General features: G+C 48.1%; 1 protein-coding gene across 1 annotated transcript; it reads right to left on the bottom strand.

The window, feature by feature from the left end:
- Positions 1 to 2,434: 2,434 nt before the first annotated feature.
- Positions 2,435 to 24,103, bottom strand: SCD (stearoyl-CoA desaturase). Its single transcript, XM_058841830.1, has 6 exons — positions 23,785 to 24,103; positions 19,634 to 19,919; positions 12,347 to 12,477; positions 8,877 to 9,082; positions 7,427 to 7,659; positions 2,435 to 6,192 (listed from the first exon to the last, which is right to left on the bottom strand). The coding sequence occupies exons 1-6, from the start codon at positions 23,809 to 23,811 to the stop codon at positions 5,993 to 5,995; spliced, it is 1,083 nt and encodes a 360-aa protein (XP_058697813.1). The 5' UTR covers positions 23,812 to 24,103; the 3' UTR covers positions 2,435 to 5,992.
- Between the last annotated feature and the right edge of the window lie 1,527 nt (positions 24,104 to 25,630).

The following is a 25,630-nucleotide window of genomic DNA, read 5'->3' on the forward strand; positions in this document are numbered from 1 at the left end:
ACCGTGGCAGCCGTGGGACGGAGCGCTGCACGGCCCCCCGGGACAAGAGCTCCCTCAGGGGCTGGGCTGCGGCGAGTGGCCACTCGGCACACGATGCTCCTCCACCTCTCCTCTGCAGGGCTGCTGTGCTGCCATCTCCGCCACCTGCTCTCCCGGGACTTGGTGCCCTCTTTCGGAAAGCCCCCACGGGCTTGTGAGGCCCGCATGCAGGGTCAGCAGTAGCTGGTGCTTTCTCGGTGTGGTTCTGATGCCTTGAGAGGCTACCTAGAGCAGAGGCCAAACAGTGTTAAAGGAATAAAGTAGGAATTTATTAAAAAGGCCTTCAAAGGGTACACCCTGGGCAGTACAAGAGCCCGGCCGAGGCTCCACCCAAGATGGATGACCCGTCACATGTTTCACCATTTTATAAATTTTGGTCCATTTCCATATTGGGGTTAATTGTCCAATTACAGCTTCATGTTATAAATCCCATCTTCCCAGATTGCTCTCCTCAATTTGCTGTTGTTTATACATTTTGGGCCTGAAGCTGCAATGGAGCTCTTGGTTCTCAGGCTGGAAAAGGATTGTTTAATCTAACTGCACTGTGAAGAGAACTTGCTAGCACTTTATATAAAGTTCAGTGTTATATACTAATGCAGTACTGAATCTGGAAAATATGAAAGCTAAAACTTAAGGCATCATTTGGAGCCCATAGCTTGGAGCAGAGCTGATACCCAGTCCTGCTCCTGGGCATCTCTGGGGGGAATTGCTGAGCTCCCTAGGGCACCCTCCCTGGTCCTGCTCCCAGGGTCCTGGACTGGACACACTGGGTTCCTCACAGCTGTGTGCACATCCCACCCCTGGGGAGTGCGTTGCAGCTGGAACCTGGTCTCCCCTAAAGATCACGTTGGCATCTTCTATATGTTGTGTTCAGAGCAAAAAAGATGCAGCAAACTCTCCCCTGACAGCCTGCAGCCCTCCCTGCTCTCGCTCCCTTGGGTCTGAACAAGCAGGCACTTGTTTGCCTGTTCTCTCCTACCCAGCAGAGCTGGCTTGTACATTAACTCTTCCTTTCCCTCTCCTTCTCTGATGGGCGGAAGATTTTCAGAGGAGCAAAGTTGGGGTGCACTGGAATTGCAGCCCAAATGTACAGATTACACAGGAAACCAGGAATGATCATGCATGAAATATATCCAGGCAATGACTTAAAAATGCTGAGGTGGCACTGCTGGAGGGGTTGATAGTGTAGGAAAACATATTTTAGGCAGAGGATTTAATAACAGTCTTTAACGAAGAGGGAGAGGCTGCGATTGGAGTCGCACTCATGAAATCCAGAGGGATCATTAACTTTATTTTTAGGCTTGGCTGAATAATCAGGAGTTTTGAAGACTTGCCTTCTCAGTTTCACTTGTTTTAGGAGGGGCTGTGCTGTCATAGCTGGGATCAAAAGTGCACCAGATTACCAGAAGCAGCACCTCTCTTGTCACTTCCAGGGACGTCGTGCTGTGACCAGCTGATGAGCAGGAGCATTTGATTTGCTTTCTTTTACAGCTCAAAGGAGCAACATGTCAAATTGGTTGGGCTGGTCACATATTTCCAGGTGGAAGAACACAGCTGCTGGAAGAGCCTCAACCTTCTGTCTGAGTAACTCTCTTTTCATCCCCTTGCTCCAATTTGCAGCACGCTGACTCTGGCTTACTCACCCAAAGGGCTTTCCAGCAGCAGTAGCTGCAGCTGGAAACCAATGCATGGGCCTGTTTTCCCAAGGGATTCAGCATGCCCAGCTGCAAAGGTCTGGTGGTGCCAGCAAGCATGAGCTGGATCAGGGGTCCCTATGTGCTGCAGGCGGCAAAAATGCCACAGACAAGGCCATTCCCTCTGCCTGCTTGTGCATGGAGCAAGCTGGTGCCATGCGGAGACGGCCTTACTCGCCACTATGATCAAAAGACGTTTAGGTGGGGGTGCAGGGAAGCGACTATCAATTAAAGTGATACTTGGTCAGGGGATTTCCCCCTTTTCCTTTCACTTCTCTCCAGCTGCAGAAGGGGTGGGGATACGCAGAGACACTCACTCTTGGATGAGGAAAATTCCCCTTGCTGATGCTGATGAACCCGCCTGACGGGAGGCGGCTGCCGGTATTACGTGTTGTGCCGCATGTGTATCCGCCAGCCACAAGGCCCTGGCAAGGGGCCCCGGCTGGAATTAACCTGCAGTAACCCCAGGCGCAGGGGCAGCCTTGGCGGGGTGTGCCTGCCTGGCCTGCGCTGGAGTATGAAAGCCATTATAATCCACTCATTCATGATGCTTAAAGAGCCAGAGGCGTTTTTCCCCTGGTTCTCCTGGAAGAGAGAAGGGTTTGGAAACAGTAAGGCACAGCATTCCCCATCCTGATGGAGCATCTCGTGCTTTACCAAGCCCTGCCCACCATGTCATCAGTCCAACAAGTTTTAAAGTAACATTTATCATTTTTATTATGAACAAATAAAATTTCAGATCAGCACAACCAGATGTTTCCATATTAGTAGAAATTATTTGAAAAAGTTTTTTTTCCCAGTACACAAAACAGAGATACTAGTATGCAGAAATCCCTAAGCTGTGAAAAATCATATCCTACTCACATTTCAACAGTGACAGAGCTTAGACAATGTGCAGATTCAACTTTCCAATCCTTCCCTGAACACCCAACACTTAGACTTCTGCTCTTCACAATACCAGCAGGGCTGGGAATGGTTTTGGAAAACAAACCAGTCCGTGCTTCTGCCAGCAGCGGTGTGTGTGGTTCGTATTGTTTCTTCCTGTGCTCGGCTGGTCAGCAGCGAGCCTCAACACACCTCTAGGAGGCAGGGTGTAAACCCCACCCCCCCCCCCCCACCCCATTACAGATAGGGAAACTGAGGCACAGAGCGTTTTTAAGTGACTTTGTCCCAGATCGTGCAGTGAGCGAGTTGTTCAGCTGGGAACAGGTCCCAGCTGCTTTAGCCATGAGGTCCCACTGCTGCTTTTTCTGCTTCCACCTTTCACAGACTCATTTAAGCTAAACATACAGACGATGCGTCCAGGACACAAACATGCCACCAAAAATATATATATATTTATAGGTATATATATATATATATCTTAAACAAACTTCTACTTAAAGTGTGTATCTGTTTCTTAATCTAACAAAAATTCTAACTCAAATACATTCAAAATCACCTGTACCCACAGTTCCATGTAGGCAATTAAATAATTAAGAAACCCCTTGAATGTTCATAACTCAGAAAAAAAACCCAAAAAACGGCAGATAGCTGTCAATACTTCTATGTATATTAAAGAAAGATTTAAGGCACCCAGAGATATTTGCCAATCTACCTTTAAAGTGACTGGACAAACACCAGGACTGTTTGGTTACTGCCCCTCAACTTCCACTCTCATTCCAGATTCTGGACCCGAATCAGCACTCGAAATTTGAACTCTTGATGTCAAGACCTGCTTCTCTGCTGAGAGGATGTGAAATACTGCTGCATTTCACAGCATGCATCTCTACTGTAGGGTATGTCACACTACACCTTAAGGGCACCAGGAGCAAGGAAATAATTCTCCCCTTCTCCCCTCCCCACATCCCTTTCAAATTATTGGCTGGAGTAAATTCATCCTCTCTGGGGACTTCCATGAGTTCAGAGGGGTTTACACTAGAGCAAAGTTAGCCCACAATTACAGAGCTAACAGTGTTTCTCTTTTTTTGGAGGGCTTTTTCTTTTTCTTTTCAAATGGTAGGATACTGCTCTAGCCACAACTCCCTTTGGTCCAGCCAGCACCCAGGCAGTCAAGAGCCTCAAAGCAGTAAGGACACTATCTCCTGAAACCAGAAGCTGAAGGACTCTCTTCTCCATTTGTCCTTGCTCTTCTTGGCTGGAGACCACATCATTCCTTATGGCTCAAAAACTCAGAGTCCCGTTGCTGAGCATAAACAAGGTTACAGTGGTGGCAGGGAAGGGAAGGTAAGAAGACAGACTCATTTTCTGAGTAACAAGCTTGTTCTTGTTAAGGAGAACATCACAGAACTATCCTAGCTCCTGGCAATTTTCACTGCAGCAGGAGGAAGCAAAGCTGCAGACACTTGCTTCCATGAAGCTTCTCTGGCTGTGACATGGCAGAGCTGAGGTGAGGAAGTTGGCATCTGCACTGTCTCTGCCTTCCCTGGCCTGCCTGAATAAGGGAGACGCTGCAAACCCCACTCAAATATCACTTTGTTCCAGCTACCTCTTGTGCTTTCCTCCAGCTCCAATTGATGCCTTGAAGCAACAAAAACAATACTATTACTACAACTAATGATAATAATAGTAATAAAAGTTAATAATAACTAGGAGAATTAAGGGGGAAAAAGCATGTTCAGCTCAGTGAGGGGTGTGACACCATGACATCCAGAATGTAACCGACCGCCTGAACTCAAGCTGGTCTCTGCAACTTGCAGGAAACAACACCCACATGACTTTTTTCCCCAGCGCCCTCCAGCTGCATGCCCACGTCGGCTCAGTGATGTAACTGACCTTTCTGCAGGCTCAGCCGCCCTCGCTGCCTGCCTCACTGGCAAAGGAGTGAGGTGGCGAGATGGCTCGCCGAGGGGGCTGGGAGGCAAGCTAAGGGACTAACAAGGAGCTGTTTTTGCATCTCCTTCCCACTCCCTCTGGGTAGCAGGGAATGGCAAGCCAACATAGCCAACCCTGGGCAAGAAAGCACAGAGGTAGCTCACACTGGTGGCAGTGTCTCACCTTGAGGTCTCAACTTCCTCGAGCCCCCTGTGCCACCTGGCTCCACACTGGTGTTTCTCAGGCACTTGTTGAGTGGACTCCCCGAGGATGAAAATACCTGCTCCTGCAGACACCCTCACTCCTCCCTACACCTGCAGGTGCTCCCTTGTCTGGTCCCTGTGCTCAGCAAAGATCTGGATCTGCCTGCCACCCAGAAGGGACCCTGTTTTTCCAGCACATAAAGCAGCTTAACTCAGAGGTGGAGCTTTGGTTTACATCCTTCTCCTCCTCTCCATTTTGGCAAAGTCCCATTTGCCAGCAAAAATCTCAGTGGTGGAGGTGAACAAAACTTACTATGGGCTGGTGCTGCCTCTTGGCAGCCCGTGGCACACCCCTCCACCTGTCCTCCTCCTCACTGCAGCTCTCCAAAACAGCTGTGGAGCTTAGTCATGCTCTGCCTTCAGTCCCTCGTGGCACAGAGGGCAATGCAGGGAGGGAGGCTGTGACACTAGAGGGAGTAGGAATTAAGGCCACCAGCACTCCCCCTCCAGTGCCCACTGCTGTTACCGCATGCCCCAGGCACTGGTGGACCTGGCTGGGGATCTGAGAGAGTCTGGGCACTCTCCTCTTCCCAGCCACAGTGGCTAAGTGGTGAGAAGCAGGGGAGAATGCTTCCCAAGAGACATCTTGGAAAGAAACAACTCTTCTTTCTGATGGCAAGAGTGAGGGATGGGGCTGCTTTTCCCAGGAAGAGCAGTTTAGCCATGTCATGTCTGTCTGCAGCCCTTGAGAAAAGAGGAGGGATGTGGCAGAAACTTTGGGGGGAAGGTAGTGGGGAGAGGGTCACTGACTTTGGCTCAACTCTTCATCTGGCTGGTACAGGCTTCCCTTTACTAAATGATACATAGCCAACTGCAATGGGCCTCCCCAGGCCACTTCCTACCAGCTTCTCTTCCAGGTAGAGACTGGGACAATGTAAAGCAGGAGACAGGTTAGAGAGGCTGGAGAGGAAAACAGAAAGGAAAAGGAGAGGAGAGAAAGGGTGGCCTTGTGTTATAAAGGCAGAGTCCTAGATCTTAAATACATCACGCAAAATGCAGGGTGGTAGGGGGGGCATTAAAACTCATTATCATTATCTTAAGCAAACTGGTAGCATTATTCAGTAGTTAGTTAACAGAACATTAAACTTTTGTCCAGCGTGTTTGGAGGGGTTGGGAAGGGAGAAAGGGAGAAAAAAAGGCGGAAGGAGAGGTGTGGATGTGTGTGTGAAAGGGAGCAGGAACTCAGCCACTCTTGTGACTTCCATCTCCAGTCCGCATTTTCCGAGCCAGGATGACCTCCTTGGAGACCTTCTTGCGATCGCTGGCCAGCCCCAGGAGGCACATGAGGTCAATGAAGGCTGTGGTTAAGTTGAAGCGCCAGCCAAATTCACTGGTGGAGTAGTCATAGGGGAAAGTGTGGTGGTAGTTGTGGAAGCCTTCTCCTGAAAAACACGAGCAGGGAGAGGATGTTGCGGAGCTCTAGGTGATAGACCCTTTATCTTGACCTAAAGCATCATAGTCCTGTAATGGACTCTGGATTGGGTTCAGGTTCCTCTCTCCTCTCAGCCCAGTTTCACCCTTCTGCAATCTACCCCATCTCATTTGGGCATGACCCAGCATGTCAGGGCTGGCCCAAATGAGGCAATGACAATCACAGAGGATTTTTGGTGCTTTAGAAGAAAACAAGCATGTGGCAAGGAACAGTGAAAGGCCCTGGCTCTCCAGCTGCACCAAAACACCAGGGGATTCCTAATAGTTTTTCCCCTGCCAGCACAAAAAATCTTGTAGTATTAATGCAGCTACCAGTTAGACCAGCAGCAAGCCCCCAACAAATCAGGCTAATCAATAGTCCTACAACACTGGCAATCCTAATGCCAAATCCAAAGGACATTTCCTGATGGGGAAAAAGCAGACACTTAAGCAGACACTTCTACTAAGCAATCTATACCAGTCAGCCACCATCTGTTCTGGACACTGTCAACATTGGCTTCAGTGCTCACCCCTTCAAAGGTGCCTTGACTCCTGCTCCTACCCCTGAATCTCTGCAGTTCAAATCCCTCTTTACTAAAATTCCACAAGCAGATCCTTTGGTGGTGGAAATCAGTGGAGCCCCAGTGAGGTACAGTGGTGGAAAACAGGTAAGGATTTAGGCATGGGAAAACAGATAAGGGTGTATACTGATCCTGGGATGTACTTTCCTAGATCTCCAAAATTTCAGTAAAAAACATGAAGCATCTATCTTGTCTTACCCTCAAGCACCCCAAAAATCACCAGCTGTCCTGAAAATGTGTCAAAATATGAATCTGCTGATTTTCAAGTTGACAAATCTCAGACAGATATGCAGTGACTGCAGCACACGTTTTTCAGTCTAGTGAACATGGCAGAGAGACCTCTGAACAAGGTAAATAAAATATTGCCGTTGAGATAAGAAGGTGCTAAGTGTAGTAGAATTCTTTCCAGCCTGGAAAGAGTCTGATGGGAGCTGATAACCCCACTGCCCTTAGGTACTCACTGGCCAGCATGGGAAATACCCCCAGATGCAAAGGCTGGAAGGGAAGGGTGCAGGTGAAATAGGGAGACCTGGGTTGATAGAAATTCCTAGAAGCAGTTGCAGCCCCAAGAGGCAGTTCCTGTTCTACAGTCCCCCTCCAGCAAAGACACAGATGCTGAACATACCTAGGGCCCCCAGGCTGACCAGGGGGTTCTCGCGCGGGTTGATGTTCTGGTCATACGGCCGGTTGCCAAACATGTGAGCAGCACTGTTCACTAGCCAAGTGGCATTGAGCCCTATGGTGTAGCGCAGGATGGCTGGAATGAAGAAGCTGATGACGATGGATTCATCCCAGAAGTACCAGGGAACTACAGCTGGCAATGTGAAGCACAGCAACACCACTGAGGGCTTGTAGTATCTGGAAAGGAAGGGACCAGGAGGAAGGTGTTCAGTGGCAGAGGCAGGACAGGAAGGACTGATTCAGCCCTCCATTTGGAGGATTCATGCTCAACTATAAAGGGAAAATTAAGTGCAGAAATGCTTCACTCCTGAGCCTTGTATCTTTTGCTCTGGATGTGCAGAAGTCATGCCTGGAGATTCCCAAGTCCTATCATTAGGCAAGAGACTCAGACTAAATCCTGCTCCCCTCACATATGCACAGAGCAATGCCCCCATCACCATGAGTCCAGATACCAGCTGCTGCTTTTGGCCTTCTCTGTTATTGGCGTCTCAGCTACACTGGTCCCTGTAAAGGCAGCCCCATGCTTCCAGAGTCCCACAGATGGTCCTTTCTCTGGCTTTGGCCCAGTGCTGCAACTCCTCCTTTCAGACTTGCCTCTGCCTACAAATACCCCCCATAACAAGTGCAAGCAAGTGGAACAGATGAGCATACAGATGAGCATGTGGGCTCTCTCACACTAGAAGAATGGCAGTAGAGGAAGGTGAACCACTCTGATGACCCACAAGAAAAATAAGTCTAAGACTGAACTAGGGACTTCCTGACTTAGGCTGGTTACCATATGGTTTCAGTCCCACATCCCTGCAGCCCTGATGATAGGCTCACCTGCTCTGGGAATCACTCCTAGTATAGCTCCAGATGGCTGAAAGATACCCTACCCAAGAGGCACCAGTGAATCACAACTGTCCTTCCCAGTTACTGCCCCTCTCACATTTCCATTTTCAACCTTCTTTCACCATACTGTTTCCAGAAGACTGAGGGAAGAGGGGCATACACATGGCCTGGAAGGTGTACAATCTCCCAGGATGTCTCAGAGGCACCAGTATGTGGGCTCTGGGGCAGCCAAAGTAGCAGCTGGGCTGTGGGGTGAGCAGGTGGGGGGGCTTTGTGGTGGGAAGCTCAGCCAGCTGCTGGCAAGATGCTGCCAGGTAGGCAGGCAAGAGAAGGGTATGGGAGGGCTAGAGGTAGCACTGGGTTCTAAACACTTCCCATAGGAGAGGAACAGCTAATTTCTCACAGTTCATCTCACAGCAAAGCCTTGGGCATGCTGAAGAGTCACATTTCTCACATGATGCCCTCGATCCTCTCACATTCCATCAAAGCCACTTGAGTTTCCAGCTCATTTGTCCCCACTCCATTCCCCATAGCTCCTCACTAGGGTTGACCCCACCACTCACTTGCGCTGGAACATCACCACTTTGTCAGCCTTTATGTCACTTAGGTCCAGCTTCTGTCCTTTCTCGATGACATCCGGGTGCTTGCGCACAAGGAGCCAGCCAATGTGGGAGAAGAAGAAGCCCCGCATGGCATTGTGTGGATCTGCATCTGTTTCGGAGAACTTGTGATGGACACGGTGGTCCCGGACCCACTCATAGATGTCATTCTGCAAGTCAACAGGAGTGAAAACTTAGGGTCAGGGCTGGACACATTCCCTTCAAATTATAAAATGGCCTGAAATGTTTAAATACTTAAATCCTATTGACCTGAACTCATATCAGTTGCATTGTGTGTTATTAGGGTTTATGATTTAAAACAGAGGTTGGGTTTTGGCTGCACCTCTCCAGTTTTTTGGGAAGCAGCTCCAGAGGGGTGCCTCAGTGCTGCTCTTTGATTGGCCAGCTCTGGAAGTTGCACCACACCCATGGTGCTGCAGGCTCTGATTGGTTGGCCTGTGCCCCACCCCTGCAGCATCCACTCTCGTTGGCTGGCTGGTTGCCCTGCCCTCCTATGCTCGGCTCCTGTCTCATCCCCATCCCTGTCCCCATTCCCATCCTTGCATAGTGCCAGCCCCAGGGCTGACCTGCCCCTTCCCTGTACCTGACATTTCCCATAGGTCATCCCGCCTTGCTTGTCCTGGGATTGCCTAATCACATGTTTAACTTGTGGGGGAGAGGGGGGTGAGGCTTTTTTAATTTATTTTTTTTCCATTGGAAATCAGTCTTAAAATTAAGGTTCCTATTTAGAAAGAGAACAAACACATAATTTCAATGACATTTCTCAAAAATACCTCTCTTCAGACCCATTACTGTTGCATTTAAGCAGGAAAATCAATACAGTTTGGAAAATGTCAACGCTTTTATCATTTGTATTATGAAATGATTGCTTTGGCTGGTTTTAAGAATAGATTTTCATAAGCCTGTGATCATTTCTTTGTATCAAGATTTCAATGAGCTTAAAGCCATGTATTACACCATCCTAGAAAACATGAAATAGAGATCTAACCATGGCTCTATTACCTGTATTACACAAGAGGCTCCTTAATCTCCTACATACCCAGGACTTTTCCTGAAAACACTCTGAAGGCAGGGAAATGGCATAATCATCCCTGTTTCTTGCCTCAAAAGACTAAAGGACTTGTCCACACAGGGAGCCTGTAACAGAGGCACAGCTCCTCAAGTCCCTTTCAACCACTCCTCCTTTAACTGAGATAAAATTTACCTGCAGGCCATTCCAGAAGGCAATGATAGACAAGGGCCAGGACTAAACTCTTGCTTGTTTCCAGATATTGGGAACTGCTGCCTTCCTTCGAGCCAAATATCTCCAGGTATCAGCAACCCTTGCTGATCTTGGCCAGAGCTTGGTCACTCAGTATTCACCCAGAAGAGGGTGGCCCAACTGCCCTCCCCATCTAGTAAAAACTCAACCAGTACCTATGCTGGAAAAGTTTCATCAGTGACCCAAAGTCTCTTTCACATTCCAGACCCTACACAGGACCATGTAACATGAGAAAGCCCAGTCTGAAAGTTGACAGACAACTTGGGTTTGCACATATGTCTTGCTGGAGGCAGAAGGCACAAATTTGGAAAGAGACCATGTAACGCAGCTGGATCATGGTATGACTTCATCTGCCACACCCTGTCTACAAACAAAATCAGGAGTCTCAAACCTGAAAAATTACATCTTGACCCAAACTTTAGCTCATTATCTTTTCTACTGGTCTTATTTTGGGATCACCTCTAAGTGCTCCCTGACTGAAAATCTTCTAAGAAGAGCAAGCAAAGCCAAGGAGAATGTCTTCTTCCTTGGGAGTTTCCAGATACAGGCTATAACCATGAGAGCTTCTGTTGTGCTGCAGCTGACAGGTCTTGCAGGTGGAAAAGCCAGTTAGAGACAGAATTCACAAATTCTCTGAAGTTACAAGTCACAGGACTCTGAGCAGCCAACAGGCATTTTCTGGAGGACCAAAGATAAGACAGTCCATAAACTTCCATGATCTTAAAAGTTGCTGATTCCTCTGCTGCCACTAATAGGAACGAGATAAATTCAAAATAAATCTTTTCTTGATCTCACTGAAAGTAACTATTTAAAAAAATCCATGGGGAATAGTATCGAATTTTCAGTAAAACTTTGGATTAGTTCCTATTGAAGTTGAAATATCTGTCTGTCTCTCATCTTTGTCTATTCCTATCCCCTACAGCAATAGCTCAGCAAATTCTTTCCCCCTCTGCCCTATAACCCTGTGAAAGATGGTCTTTGTACAGGACTAGCTAATACACAGCAACCCATCCTGTTGCCTTGATGAGTACTGGACCACTGGCTGGAATCAGCAGCTTGGTCCCTCCCCTTCCTCATCAAAGACTGCTGTTTGGTATTATCAGAGAAGAAGACATTAAATGATGTTTTAGAAAGCTTCTCAAGGCTTAAAAAAATTTACTCTTTTTTGATTACATGTAAACAAAGTAATATCCTCTGAAGAATTACTTAAAGAACATAGCACTTGATACTTCTGTGTTCACCTTTTTATAGCAGAAAGTGCTGCATTCTGACACCTTCCTGAGTGCTTCCCACAGACAAGCAACCCTTCAGTACAGTTGGAGGATGGAGTGTTGTTAGGGCTGACTTACAGCAGCAAGCCTGAGAGGATTTATTTTTCTGTGCCATGGCAATCTGGGGTTTCACTCTGACTTCTACAGATTTGCAGTTTTATTTACTTTGGGGACTGTGAAGTATTCTCACAGTAGTTAGGCAATATCCTGAGGTTAGTGCTCTTTGAGAGGTGAAGCAATCTCCCAAGGTGCTTAACAGTGCCTGCAGTCACTTGTGCCACTCCAAATGGGCCCAACCCTTCTCTCCTTAATATATCACTGACCTGGGACAACTCTCTGGAAGCCAGTGGTGTGATTTGTAACATGATTAGTCCTAATCTGAACGAGAGAAACATCCCCTAAATCTCAACAAGTTCTTGGTCTTTAGGGTGTAGCACATTCTACATCCTGTAGAAATCTACATCCTTGGCTTTACAGATGTCTTCTCCTCTATCAGCCACACAGCAAAAGGAGAGTGAAGCAACATCAGGAGAACACGTAACACTTCCACACCTCTTTCATAGGATCTGGTGCAAGCACAGGGAGACCACACCTTGGAGAAAGGTACATTCCTGCTTTGGAGAGCTTTCCTACCCCTGGTCTTGGCCAGTTGTCCTCTCCCCATTGGGTTTGTCTCAGAGTCAACCTCTGATGGGACAATAGGTAAAGACAAGGAGACAGACTCTAACACTGCGGTGTTAGATAGAAAGAGTTGTCTTTTTTCCTAACAAGAGGTGGTAGGAGATTGGAACCTCTTCATCAGATTGTGTCCCATATCTGAGACAGGGATTCATGGGAGCACTTCCTTCTGAGCACCAGTGACACACTGAGAAAGTGCTTACCTGGAAGGCCATGGAGTTCGCAATAGTCAGGAAGATGCGCAGGGGCAGCGTGGCTTTGTAGGACCGATGACTCCAGAGGCGGTGAGATCCAGCTGTGATCCCCAGAGCACTCACCACAAAACACAGAAGAGCTACAAAGGAAAAGAAAGTAAAGTTGAAGAAAAGAAAAAAAAGTTGAGCAGTTAGAGCAAAGCTTCAGGAAGAGCAACACAAAGGTGGGCCTTCCCCCAAAGCTTTATAAACAAGAGACAAATCCATGGAGAGCACAGATTGGGGCAATAAAATTCAATGTGAGAGTGCCCAAACTACCACAGGCCTCCTAGGCAATGTGAGGCAAATAAATTCAGCTCTTCATCTCTAACAAGGAAGGAGGCTCCCCCTTAGAAGACTTGTCACAGGGATTGGTTCTTCAGCACAGTGCCATCTGTCATGGTGCAGAATAGTCAAAATTGTATGAAGTAGCTGCTTCCATAAAGCATAGTGGTAAAGCACTGCAGTCCACCAGGGAACAGCTTCTCCCTTTCCTTCCACCCTGAATAATCCAGGCTCTTGCTTTCGTATCTCACCACTCCCCACTAAATCTCTTCTGCATTATTTTCACCTAGAGATGGTAGATAATCTTAGCATTCTTCGGGGGACAGCTCAAGCCCAGGGTTAGGCTTTTCTTCTGCTCCCTTTCTGAGCAGAAGCTGGCTAAAAAAAGATCTAACCTATCCTCCCACTCAAGCCTGGGCTTCACCTTCAGCTCTAGCTCACCTTCAGCTCTAGCACTGGCTTAAAATCTGCCCAGAAGCTACCATTCCTAGGGTCTTTTTGATCTTTCCCTCTGCTCAACTCCTGCACCTTTTACAGAAGGAAACTCCAGAGCTAACAATTCATTGCAAGTTGTGCCCATGGCAGGGGCCAATGTTGCTGGGCCCTGTTCAGCTTTGAGGCTGCTTCACGTGTTCCCTCTTCATACAGAGCAGAAGAAATTCCTTGCCCCTTTGGCATTTAGTAAAAAAACCACATCCCTCTCCCAAGACATATTTGCCCTGATCTGTGTGCCCATTTGTCCTCCTGGGAATTCTGGAAATTAACCTCAGCTCCAGCATCTGACCCTAAAACTAAAATGGAAAAAGACCCCAAGAGTTTCACAGCAACATTACATTAGGAAAGTGGATTAAGAAGAAAATGGGTTCTGCAAATTAACTCATCCTCTAGGAAGGAAGGGTCAGGAAGTTTGGTGGAAAGACAGCATTCAACAGCTGGTTTATTCTGCAAGCTCAGACACAAAGAGTGAAGGGTGCATATCTGTGAGTAGGTCAACTCCACCTCTAGTCCTCTGAGGAAACAATGCCTTCTTACCAGTCCCCCAGGGCAAACTTTCCTGGTATAAATTTGCACATTTCAGCCAATTGTATTGATCATAAAAAGATTTCCTCGTTCTTACACATAAGTGTATGGATAGGAATTGCTGGTCCTGTGCTTGATGTTCGGCCAATGGCTCTAATCAAGTTTATCTTGAACCCAGAAAACCAGATACTCTGACAGAAACTTGTCTGGAATCAGAAATCTGAGACCTGTGCCAGGCATAGCCCAGTTCTCTCATTCAAAGTAATACAGGCTTTATTTCCTGTAACCTCCTGCTTCATCTTTTTTCTGTAACCTCCTTTTTGTTTTGCTGCATTCTCAACCTAATCTCTTATCCACTAAAAGCCTGTCTTGGGTGATTTAACATCAACTTCTGGCCCCTTAAACTTGCATGAACTCTTCTCACTTCCATCCTGCGGCACAAGAGTGACCTTCCCTGTCTGCTGATCTGACCATGATTCCCCATCATCTTCTCCCTTGGTTCCCTGCTGAATGCAGCACAAGCTTTGGACCGGCACAACTCTGCTTTGTGTCTCCCAGCACCTCGGCAGTCTTTTGGGAGAGCCAAGCATGCAAATACAGCAGGATCCAGCTTTTGCAAGAGACAGAGCTGAACAGAGCTGAACAAAGCTCACAAAGCTGTCCAAGCCTGGAAGGGGAGAAGCAAAGGATGATCGAACAGGGCATTTGGCTCAGGTGTCCCTTTGCCTTACTGGTGCTGAAAACCTTGAAGATCTTACTCAGTCTCATGATTCTGACTTGAAAGTTATGAACCAACTCATGACCTGTTTATTTTAAATTTTAAGATGCATTTTAAATCAGTACTATCTCCACAGATAATACAGGATAAACAAGGGCACTTTGCAATAGATGTGTAGGGCAACTTGCTAGGGAAAGAGCCCTCTAGGGCAAGCAGGCCCTATGAATTGATGGTGTACCAGGGACACAAATTAATGATATGATTTTTCATGCTCTTAGTAGCACAAGAAAGTAAATGTCAGGTTAGATGAGTAAAGGCCTGATTCATAGCCCTGAGTTTTCAGCATTTCTTATCTGGTGAATCCTCACATGCTGACTGAGCATATTTTGGTAAAAGAGGCCTCCAGGAATATGAGTCTAGCTGATGACTGTTGTGTTTAAACTTTGCAGAAAAGGAAGCTCATCTGTATCTCTTTTGTACAGACAATTCTCAGAGTTTGCCTGTGGATATCCCTGTTGGGAAAAGATGACACCAGCAACAAAAACATTATCAGCAAGCACAGGGAATCACAAAAGAGATGTAATGAGGACACCAACAGACTCCAAATGCAGACAACCCAGTATCTGCTTTTTCCTGGAAGCTTTTGTAAAAAAATTGGAAGAGCCTCCACTGTTTTTGGGTGTCCTGGCATAGAACAGACTCAGCCTCCATCCAAAGCCCATGAACCTCAGCAGCTCGTGTTGACTTCTCTTGGAGCTGCATCCCAGGTCACTACAATGGCCATAACTCTCTAATTATAATCCCATGCTGCTTGGCCTCTTGCCAAGAATCTGTAGTTTATCTAAGGGGCAGACACTTTGTGTGGGAAAGCAACTGATTCTCAATCTATGCATTTGGGGTGCCAGCACCACAGAAAGCCAAACCCTACCTGGAGACAATTAGACCCATCAGCCATATCTAAGAGTTTATGTGACAGTGACAGGATATGCACAATGATTGAAATCCTTGTGGAATACAGAAGAATCCAGCACCCTTATGATTCAGAGAGTTCACCCCCACAAACAGGTACAGTGATGATCATAGTCAGGGAATCAGCATCTCACAGGGAAGAAGAAAAACTCCTCCAAGATCATCCACTTAGAATTCAATTGGAAAGAGAATAGAGAAGGTGAAATAAAGTAGCACAGCTTTTCACACCTGCCCTGTGATACTGCCCCAAACTGAAGGACTTAGAGGGTCAGATGAGGATGCTTCCATACCATACCATGCTTTGAACTGCATGAGATTCAAAAGATTGGCAACTGACAGGTGATATTCCCAGTGACCCATTGAACTGGAATACGAAGAATTATGACCACTGGCAGTAATAAGCACTCGATATTCCAAAAATTAAACAGAAAACATTCCTCATTCAGTCATAGCTATGACTCATTAGGCTTTACCTCTTTAGGGCCCAGATTCAGACCCAAGTTATGATGAGAAGCTAGGAATGTGCTAAAAGCATTGTCACCTGCAGTGAACACCAAGGATGTTTACATGAAGAGGTACTCCTGCTCCAGAATGTGTCCTTGGGCTTTTGCTTAGTGCAGGACTGTTCCCTCCTTGCTGCCCAGTCCCTGTTAGCCAGGTGAGTCCTGCTACTCTCAGGAGAAAGATACCAGGGGCAATGAAATTTACAGGCTGCATAAAAGGGAACAGTGTTTAGGAGGAGCAGTAGGATCTGCTGTCACTCAAACCTGACTTCCCTGCCACACTCAGAGAAGCACACCATCTGCTACTTAAGCCTGGAGGGAACACTAAGTGGAAAGGTGTTGCCAGCTGTAGTCTTGATGGGAAAGTGAAAAAAACACTATAAACACTTTTCTGGTCATATCTCTGGGGGTAGTATGGGCTGAGATTTTCATACTGTCAGAATTGCATAAATGATCCAGCAAGGTTCACCTTGGTCCAAAGATAATACAGAAAAAAAAAATAAAATTATATCAGCCCATGCTTCTAGAGCTCCTGGCACTGCAGGGAACTGAGGTGTTGACAGAGCACCATGTTGAGAAGAACCATTCCTGTTTACAGACACTGCTGTCCAGGCCAACTGGAGTTAACAATTACTGTCAGTCTGCTGCATCCAAGGGCTAAAAAGACTACCCACAAAACATGTTTCCAGGGAGGATCTGAGCAATTAGAGAAGAAACTGTCCATCACCTTTTCATTCTGCCCTTTTAGACTCAAGTTTCTGTGCCATTTGGTAAATGACGTAAAATCTGCCTATGATCCTTGAAAAGACTAAGCAAGACTTTGAGAAGTGCAGTAGAGAAGACAATAAATAAAAGGGGAGCTGACTAGAAAGCCAGTGCTGGACAGGCTCTGAGAGCTCTTGTGATGGTGAGCTCTCACCTGATCAACAACCCGAGCTCATTCTGGGAAGCTCTGTACCAGAAAGAGATCAGGGGATACAATGCACACAGCAACGCAGAACAGCAAACAATGATGAAGGCAGGGCTGGGGAGCTTGAGAGACAAAGAGGAATCAGCACATAGAGAAATGAAAACAAAAGAGGACAGTCACCAGTATAACTGGTTTCAAAGGGACAGGAACATCAAGGAGATGGTGGCCTGGATGAAATGGGTATAAGCAATGGATAAATTATAGAAGGTAGATGAGCTACCAGGCCCCACAGCTGCCTGTTGTACCACAACAGAGAACATCTGGGGCCATGTTAATTTTGTATCATATGTACCCAACCTAAGGAAGAAATTATCTGAAAAACAAACAAAGAGACAAGCAAAAACTCCAGCAGCTCCAGAACTACCACTGCTACCGGAGCTGGCCTTCCATGAGCCTATGGTGTACTGTCAGGAGCAACCTAAGTCTCTGCTGCACTATCCTTGTGTGTAACATGGGAACTGTAGTCCTCTCCTTGCTACCAGAGGGTGATGGGGAAAAAACAGCAAGTTACTGACATGACAGCCACAGAAATCTTGTATATGCCAAATAAAGGCATGAGCTGAGAAAAGGGCAATGCAAGGAGCAAGAAGCTTTGCTGAGAAGGTAGACCTGTGGAGGTTCAGAGTATTCCAGTTCCAGTTAGTGCTGGAGGAGAATGGACTCTAAGGGAACTCTGACTTGGCTTCAAGGTGCCATGAACGGTGATCCTTTCCTGGAAAAGGAGTGCAGGAGCTTGGTGGAGCTACTCAAGCTTTGGTGGATTCATCTTCAATCTTCAGCCAGTCCAGAACAGTGCAGTTCCCACAAACACCATGTCCTTCTCCCATTCCCAGAATATGTCACTCCAGAATCCACCAAAGAATCTTGCAGTGCCTCACAGTGGCAGGAGAGCAACTGGCACTTCACATCAGAGCTGACTGAGTAAGGAGAGCAGAAAGGATTGACATGAGATAAAAAGCAAAGCAGATTCCTGGGAAGTGCCATGGGATGGTCTACAGACGTCCTAAAGAGAGGTACAGTTGCAAAAAAAAGATGTACAGTCTCTCTACCTCAGAGACCATTTTGGAGTAGGGTGGGGTTTAGCAGAATGCAAAACAGCATTAACTTTCTGGATAAAGACGCTCAAGCCCTCTTAAGTATCCCAAGGGAACTCAAGGGAGGAGGGTTGGATGGATTTGGAAATCATGGAGTATATCAACAGCTTGAAATGAAATCAGTAAATTCTACCCACTTTTTTTTTCTTCTCCTTGCCCCAACATCCTGAGGTTATCTGACTGGAATTGGAGGACCCAGGCTGCCAGCTCAGTGAGTGAGAGAAGCCAGCAGTCTTTGCTTAGCCTCCAGCCCAGGGATGGGACACACAGACCAGGATCAAGAGCCCTGAAATGCTCCTCCAAGGTCATGCTGAGGCTGCATGTTCTGCCCAGCTCTGACAGGCCAGGGGGATGTACAGCCTGTCAGGTTTTCACAAGGGAAAGGCCCAGCAAAGTCTTCTTTCACAACATCCCCCTAAAAGGCCATGCTGGCTGCAAAAGGGAACATATCAGTGCCTCTGCTTTTGCAGATGCTGTAGCCAGATTCTGGCTGTTGCCTCCAGTGAAGTTCATCCCCCGGACCTCTGCCTGTGAGAGGCTGATGTGGTTCAGGAGGAAGAGTCAGCCTGGCCATCTGGCAAGGCAGGATCTCCTTCCTGGTTCAGCTGTGATACTTGTTGCACACAGCCATCAGGAAGACAGACTTTGAGAATGTGATAGACCAGGTGGATCACCCCAGGGCCCAGCCATAGCCAAGCTGACCAGGAAGCAGGAGCACTACTGAACCCAAAAGCCACCCCAGCAGGCCTCAATCTAGACTGTTGATTTTTGTTTCAGGATGTTCTGTTTCACAGTGAGGCAGTGGTTGGATACAGTCTCTTGACCGCCCTACTGGGAGCTATTTGGCTTCTGGACTCCTCCAGGGGTCCACACAAAGGCCCCTGGAAAGCAAGGCTCTCCTGCAGAGTGGGCCCTGGGCCCAGCTGTCTTTCAAGCAGTCAGAGGAGAAGTTTGGTTCCTACCCAAGGCAAGATCTCTGAGAAAGCAGAGCTTTGCCTAGCTACCTTCTGCTGGGTTGTGATTTCCACTGGAATTTGCAGCCTGAAGAGACGCTTATTTATTTTCTGAAAGTTGTCAGGCTTAGTTCCGGGATGCCAGTGGCTAATCTGTGCTCTTTTAAGAATAATAAAAGACCTGAGCTTCAGACTTAATTCTTGACTTTTATCTTCAGCACAACTGAATTTTGTCTCTTTTCCCTCATACACACATTGAGGCTCTGTGGGATTTACACTTCCCTAGTAAGGACAGGAATGGTTCTCATGACTGCGCAGCAGTCTCATGCCAAATAGTGCTCTGTACCTTGCCTCCCCAAATACCCATTAAGGTGCTCTTCCTAGCATCTTTCTTCCTTACTTTCTGGCACTGTCACAGTATTCTATCAAAGAGTGTTGTGCTTCACCCCGGTAGCAGCTGCACATTCAGGGTATTTCCAAGCCTAATGTCTGTGAATCAAGTTTGTTCTTTGAGCAGACAAGCCAAATCCCTGCCAAATCTTTCCCTCTCATGCATAACCTTACAAGAGACACTAGCAAGCCCTTCCACAGCTTGCTACAAATCTGGCTGGAGAGCTGCTTCTAGAAGCAGCCCCCTGCTTCTTTCTCTCTCATCCCCGAGTCTGTGGGCCTGGAGGAAGAAAAAACCAAACAACCCAGTTTGGGGGTTGTGGATGCCAGGAAACAGATTGAGGAATGTGCTTACCCCATGCCAGTGTCTGGATCTTTGCAGAAGGTATCAATGTCAATGCGAATAGGGCCCCTAGGTGCAGCAGGCTCATGAGGATGATATTCCTCCAGACGTAGCGCAGTGGGGGCTTGGGGCCCTCTTTCTCCCGGTAGGTCTCATCAAAGATATCGTCTATCATGCCCCGGTCTCCTGCCAAGTCCTCATGATTGAGTGAGTCCTTCTCCATGATGGCATCTCCATTCCTGGTCACCCGGGAGGTGACTGTGCCAACAGCAGTGGTGCTGGAGGTGGAGGAGAACTCCTTGAAGAGGTAGCAATGGATATTTTCAAGAAAGGAAAAAAGGGAAAACAAAACAAGAAGTTGGTGGTTATCAATTCAAGAAATAGAAACACATGCATCTAGGCTGGCAGTGTAAAGATTCACAGCCTGTAGTTTCCCTGGAAGGCTCCATTCTTTCAGCTGATCCCTTGGCACAAAGAAGAGCCTGCTCTGGCCACATAGAGTCATGGCCTGAGACAACAGGGACCTGGTCTTTCTGGAGAGGAGGTGAATGGTAGGTAGGGTGCCAAAAGTAAAGAAAAATACTTGAAAGCCAGTCTCTTTTCCACCAGTGGCTTTGGTGAGATCATTTGCAGACTGCAAGGATTTTTATTTTTCCTTCAATTTGATTAGTGGGTGTTTTTAGGTGGGTTTGTGGTCTGGGCTTATGCATAAGCAGACAACAATAAAGGAAATCTTGTGAATGAACAAAGATGAGAAAGAAATATGGTCTGAAACACAGTTTTATAATAAATCAACGGGCTGCTCCTGATAGCCTACTTATTTGTGCCACTCCACCAGGGACCACGGGGGAACATCAGGAAGATCCACAAGGGGATTCCTCTGGGGTGCCTCCTCACCTCCCCTGCTTCACCTTCCAAGATGGGATGTGGCAAGACCAACATGCTTGAAGATCAGTGGATGGAGGCAGTCAGGTGAGGTACTTCTACTTAGAACTGCAGCTACTTATCCCGTGCCTGCTGCTAAGACTTTTATCCCTCTCTTATTTCCCACCCACAGGCAAACTGAGGCAAGGGAAGACAATCCTCTGATCTATGGCCACCAGCATGCAGAGAGGAAGTTTTAAGCAGCAAAGTTGGCTCAGCTTGGCTCCTGGCTCCCTTCTATAACTGTGACACAATATTCCCTCAGCACATGCTTGTTTGCCCTGGCTGAGTGACAGCCTACCCCATCAGGCATGCATGACAAAAGGAGCAGGCAGCACTGACCCTAATGAGACAGGTCACTGAACCCTGAATCACCGATTTCCATCTCCATCCTGACAGCTGTGTGCTTGCTAGTACTCGCAGTCCTTTGTCAGTCCCGAGCCCAAGTGCCCAACACGGCTCAACCCTGGGGGTGCCAAGCACGTGGGATGCAAGCGGTGTGTCCTGCACATGTCACCCCCATCCCCTGGGAACCTGCCCAAGGGACACATCCCTCTGCCGCAGCACCGCTGCCCCCCGCCGTGAAGGGGCACTAAAGGTCAGCCGGCAGGAACAGGAGAGCTGAGACTGCCGGAGAGAGCGTGGTCAAGCTGGCAAAGTTCCTTTCCCAATAGAAGTCTCTCCTGAATTAACAGCAGATTCCCACTCAGGTGTTCAGGATTCATAAAAGACCACCATCCTGCCATGGCCTAGTTTCCTGAGGGAAGCATTAAAATCAGGCCAGGCAGCTTACGTGGCCACCCCAACTCCTCCCTTTCCCAAGGGCTGAAACTAGAGGGTTACAGACATACCTTCCGATGGGGAGGAGCTGGCAAGGCTGACAGATTCCCCACATTTGGGAAGTAAAACGATCTCTGCAGAAGGAGCGCTTTTAGTTTTTCTTTGGGGAATCAAAGGTTTGAAAGGAAAAAGCTGGACACAAAGTATCCTGCTGCCTTCCCTGCATGCAGGCAAGCTGCTGAACTTGGGACTGGCTCTTCTGCATCCTGGCTATAGGCTGTCTCTGCCTGCTTTGCTAATGAATGTTTTGAGAGTATGATACTCTCATCTGCTGGAGAATTTAGAGGTAATCCCCAGACCAAAAGAGCCATGAGAAATGGCTTCTAATCCAGAGATCAGGCAAGGAGAAGTCCTTCCCATTCCCAAGTGTTAGATACTCTCATCTGGCATTTTGGCAGAAAGGTACAATTTTCTTTCTTGGCTGCAGGACAATCTACCAAAAAGACCCAAGACTTGTCTATGCAGGAAAAATTCACAGCAGTGATTGGTGTATAATTAGACGGGTAACACACCCCATATGGACATGCTGCTTCCAGAGTAAGAAAGTGGGGCTGGAGTTGCATTTTTCTCCTCCATGATATCTTATGTCACTGTCAAAGTTACACAGGGGTAGAGGAGGAGGAGGAGAAGGAGGAGGAGGGAGAGTGCAAAGAAAACAGCAGAGAGGAAAAAATGTCTTCCAGAGTTGTAGTAGCCACATGAGGAATTTTACCAGCATACCTATGCTGCTGGAATTACATTGATATAATCAGACTGGTCTTTTCTCACATGTAAACTAACCTTGAACAAAAGGGCTATAAAGCAGCTGTGAAACAGCTCCACCGTTACAGACTTGCTGGGAAGAGCATGGGGGGAAGAGGGAGGGAGAGAGGGCAGCTATTTAAGTAGAAACAGGGGAAACAAGGAAAAAAAGAGGATTTTTATCCCCTTATGACCATAGTGGCTCCTACCGAGGAAAATGGGATGGAGTACTGATCTGGGGTCTAGGGCTGAGAGAGGGAGGAGGCCAGCTAAATCATTTTCATTAGCTTTCCCTCATTTCTGAATGACTTTGCAGCTCTCATCTGCAGAACAGATGTGTTTCCCCATCTACACCCCCACCTCCCCAGCACTGAACACGCCATAGGTGATGCTGGCACCCAGCCAGCTTATACAACCAACTGCAGCTCAAAGGCTCCTGCACTGGGTACAGTGTACAGGCCCCAGGGCACTGAATCTCGGGTCCAGCATATTTGAATATGCCCAGCATGACCCAGGGACAGGATTCTTTCCAGCTTCCAGGATATGGCCCAAAATACATGCCAAAACCATGAAACATGGTTTGAGCACACTGCCCTTGACATCCATTTTGGGAGGGGAGAAAAGTGAAGTTCTTTACATCACAGCATCACTGGAAGGTCATGGCACCTGCACAAAATGACCAAGGAAGTCCCTGTGTGCTGGTGACAGCAAAAGAACAGGGCTATGATTTATATCCACTTCTAGGCATTGGCAGAGGGGAGAAGGATGAGAAGGTGAGAGCACCAACACCAGAAACAAGCCCCTGCCTCCTCCCCTTGGGCAAAGGGTGGCTGCCATAAGGGTCAAAAATAAAAATGAGAATCTTTAAAAATCCAACAGCTCCACACATCTTACTGGTGTGTCAGGCTGTTATTCAGACCTTCTTATGCCAAAAATGGGCAGTCTCCCCATTGTATGCTTGCTTGGCTCAAGCAGACACAGTCATTCATTTCATCTGGGCAGCCGGCTTTCACCTTGCGTCTGTCCTAGAGACGCTTCCTGCTGCAATATTTGGTTTTAAAAGACTGCAAGTGAAAGCTCTTTCTTATTAAAAAGAAAATGAATTAAGGAAATTTTTTTTAAATCCCAGTCTGAGTATTATCAAAAAACCACTATGACTTCTTGGCACAAAAGATCTTCTTGAACAGCTCTTCGTGCTACTCAAGCACCCAGCATGCTTCGATGGGTGTTTTCAAAATAAACCTGTATTTTATGCTGAGTCTACCTGAGGGCACAGGACCCAGGAAGATCACCTCAAAGGCGGATGTCTCCGCTTCATCCATGGGCTCCCCATCAGGCTTGGGTGATGTGTTAAGTTACCACTGAACCCCTCCGGCTCACAGCTGCGAAGCGGCGCGGAGAGGACACGGGCACACACGTGTGAATACCTGTGTGTGTGTGTCTGTGTGTGTGTGTCTGTGTGTGTCTGTGTGTGTCTGTGTGTGTCTGTGTGTGTGTGTCTGTGTGTGTGTGTGTGTGTGTGTGCACGCACAGACACGCGTGGATACCCAGACCCTCTTCCCCAACACAGCAGCAGCGCAGCGCTGCCGGGGCCGCGGAGATGAAGGAGGAAGGGGCGAGGGAAAGACAAAGCACCCGCACCCCGGGGCCCCGCTTACCTCCTCCTGCAGCAAGTGCGCAGGCATGGGGCGGCCCTGTCTCTGCTCCTCGGCGGCGGAACGCGGGCGCGCTGGCGAGAGGCTGCTTCTGCTCGGCTCCTCGCTCGGCGAGCTGTGCGGCTCACGGAGGCGGGTGCGGAGGTATTTAAGGGGGGCTGCTTGCTCGGCGACTGGCGGGGCCGGGCTCTGCGCGCCCCGGCCTCCCGGTGACCCCCTGCCCGCGGCTGGGATGCGCGGGGTCAGCGCGGAGGGCGGCGAATCGCGGCGGGGGCCCGGCTCTCGGCGTAGCCGGGGGGAGAGGCGGGGCGGAGCGGGCAGGGGGGCGGGAGGGAGGCAGGATGCTGAGGAAGAGGAGGATGACGAGGGCCAGGCTCTCTCATGATGCCTGGCTGCTTTTTTGCTTTTTTTCTTTCCTTTTTTTTTTTTTCCCCTCCCTCCCCCTCGCGAGCTGATTGGTTGCGGGAAATTTGGTGCCACCTCGGCTTGCCCTCGCCATTGGCTGCCCGCAATCTGCTGTTCGCTCCCCGCGGCGCGCACCCTGCGCGCCCCGCTGCGCGCCCCGCTCCGCGCCCGCCGGGGCTGCTGCGCTCCCCCAGAGCCCCTCCGCCGCCCCTGGGGCTGCCCCGAGTGAAATAAGGGCATCCCGAGGCGTGAGCGATGTCAGGGAGCCCCGCGCCCCTTCCCCAGCTGGATGTGAGTTGCGGCAGGGAAAGAAAGGGATTCAGCACGAAACATCTGCTCTGTATTGGGGATCTGTCTGGGGAGCATTCTACACGTGTATGAGAGTATAGAAATCATACATTTCTGCAAAGAAAAGCACCCCACAACTTATGTCCGGATAAACTTGTATGTCTGTGTAGACGTTCATCACGATATGCGCAAATAGTTTGGAAGCTGTTGGTTGCAACATTTTAAAAATAATCCTCTCTGTTGTCCCCAGAATGCAGTGCCTTCAGCAGAGGATGGAAGGAAAAAGTAGCAGCTCAGTTTGCCATCAGCTATTTTCCATAACAACCTCCTCGCTAGCCAGTAGTGCCAGCGATATCCAGCCTCTATCTAAAATCCAAACTCTATCCGAAATTCAAACTCTATCCCACAGAGACCTTCACCGTTAAAAGTGAAAAACAGGACTCTTACAAATCAAACCTTTTCAGTGGCAGAGCCCGGAGGCAGCTCTCCTAAGTCCACCTTGTGGTCACTGTGCCAGGCACCCTCAGTCATTTAGCACCAAGGTTTAGGGTACCCTAGTGCCATTACCCTGGCCAGGACCTCTTGTAGCTCCTTCCCCTACTCAATAGTGTGTCCTGTGTTCAGTTCCTGTCCCCTGCTAACACATATGTCATTTTGGGAGTGAAGCAGGGATGTGAAAAGCCAAAAGTGTGTCCATATCCTCTGACATATATCCTGTCCAGAGCTCTCCTGCAGTGATGGAGCTGACCACACGAGGTGCAGGCAGACAACCAAGATCTTGCAGAGTCCATCCCTGGGCTGATCCTGCTCAGACATATCATGGCTTATTCAGTGGCAGCTGTCAAAAGTGAGTTTCATTGTAATCACTGGAAGAGAAAAGTGACAATGAAAAATAACAGTAGCCCTTTGTTCTCAAGATTTAGAGGTGTCCAGCAAAGGGGGAAATATGTCCCTGCTTTTTCATTTCACTATGATGGATGAAGAGGTCTGTGGGGAGTATGTGTTTAAATTTGATATTAGGATCTTAAGTCATGCCTATTTTTTGAGACACAATATTAAAACAGAGAGCCCAAACAGAAGATGTTCCTGGATAGTGAAAGCAGACATGAGTCAGGGAAAGACTTTCAACCGCCTCTTTTAAGACTTTCCATTAAAT

Source organism: Poecile atricapillus, chromosome 6, assembly GCF_030490865.1.
Source record: "Poecile atricapillus isolate bPoeAtr1 chromosome 6, bPoeAtr1.hap1, whole genome shotgun sequence".
NCBI lineage: Eukaryota > Metazoa > Chordata > Aves > Passeriformes > Paridae > Poecile > Poecile atricapillus.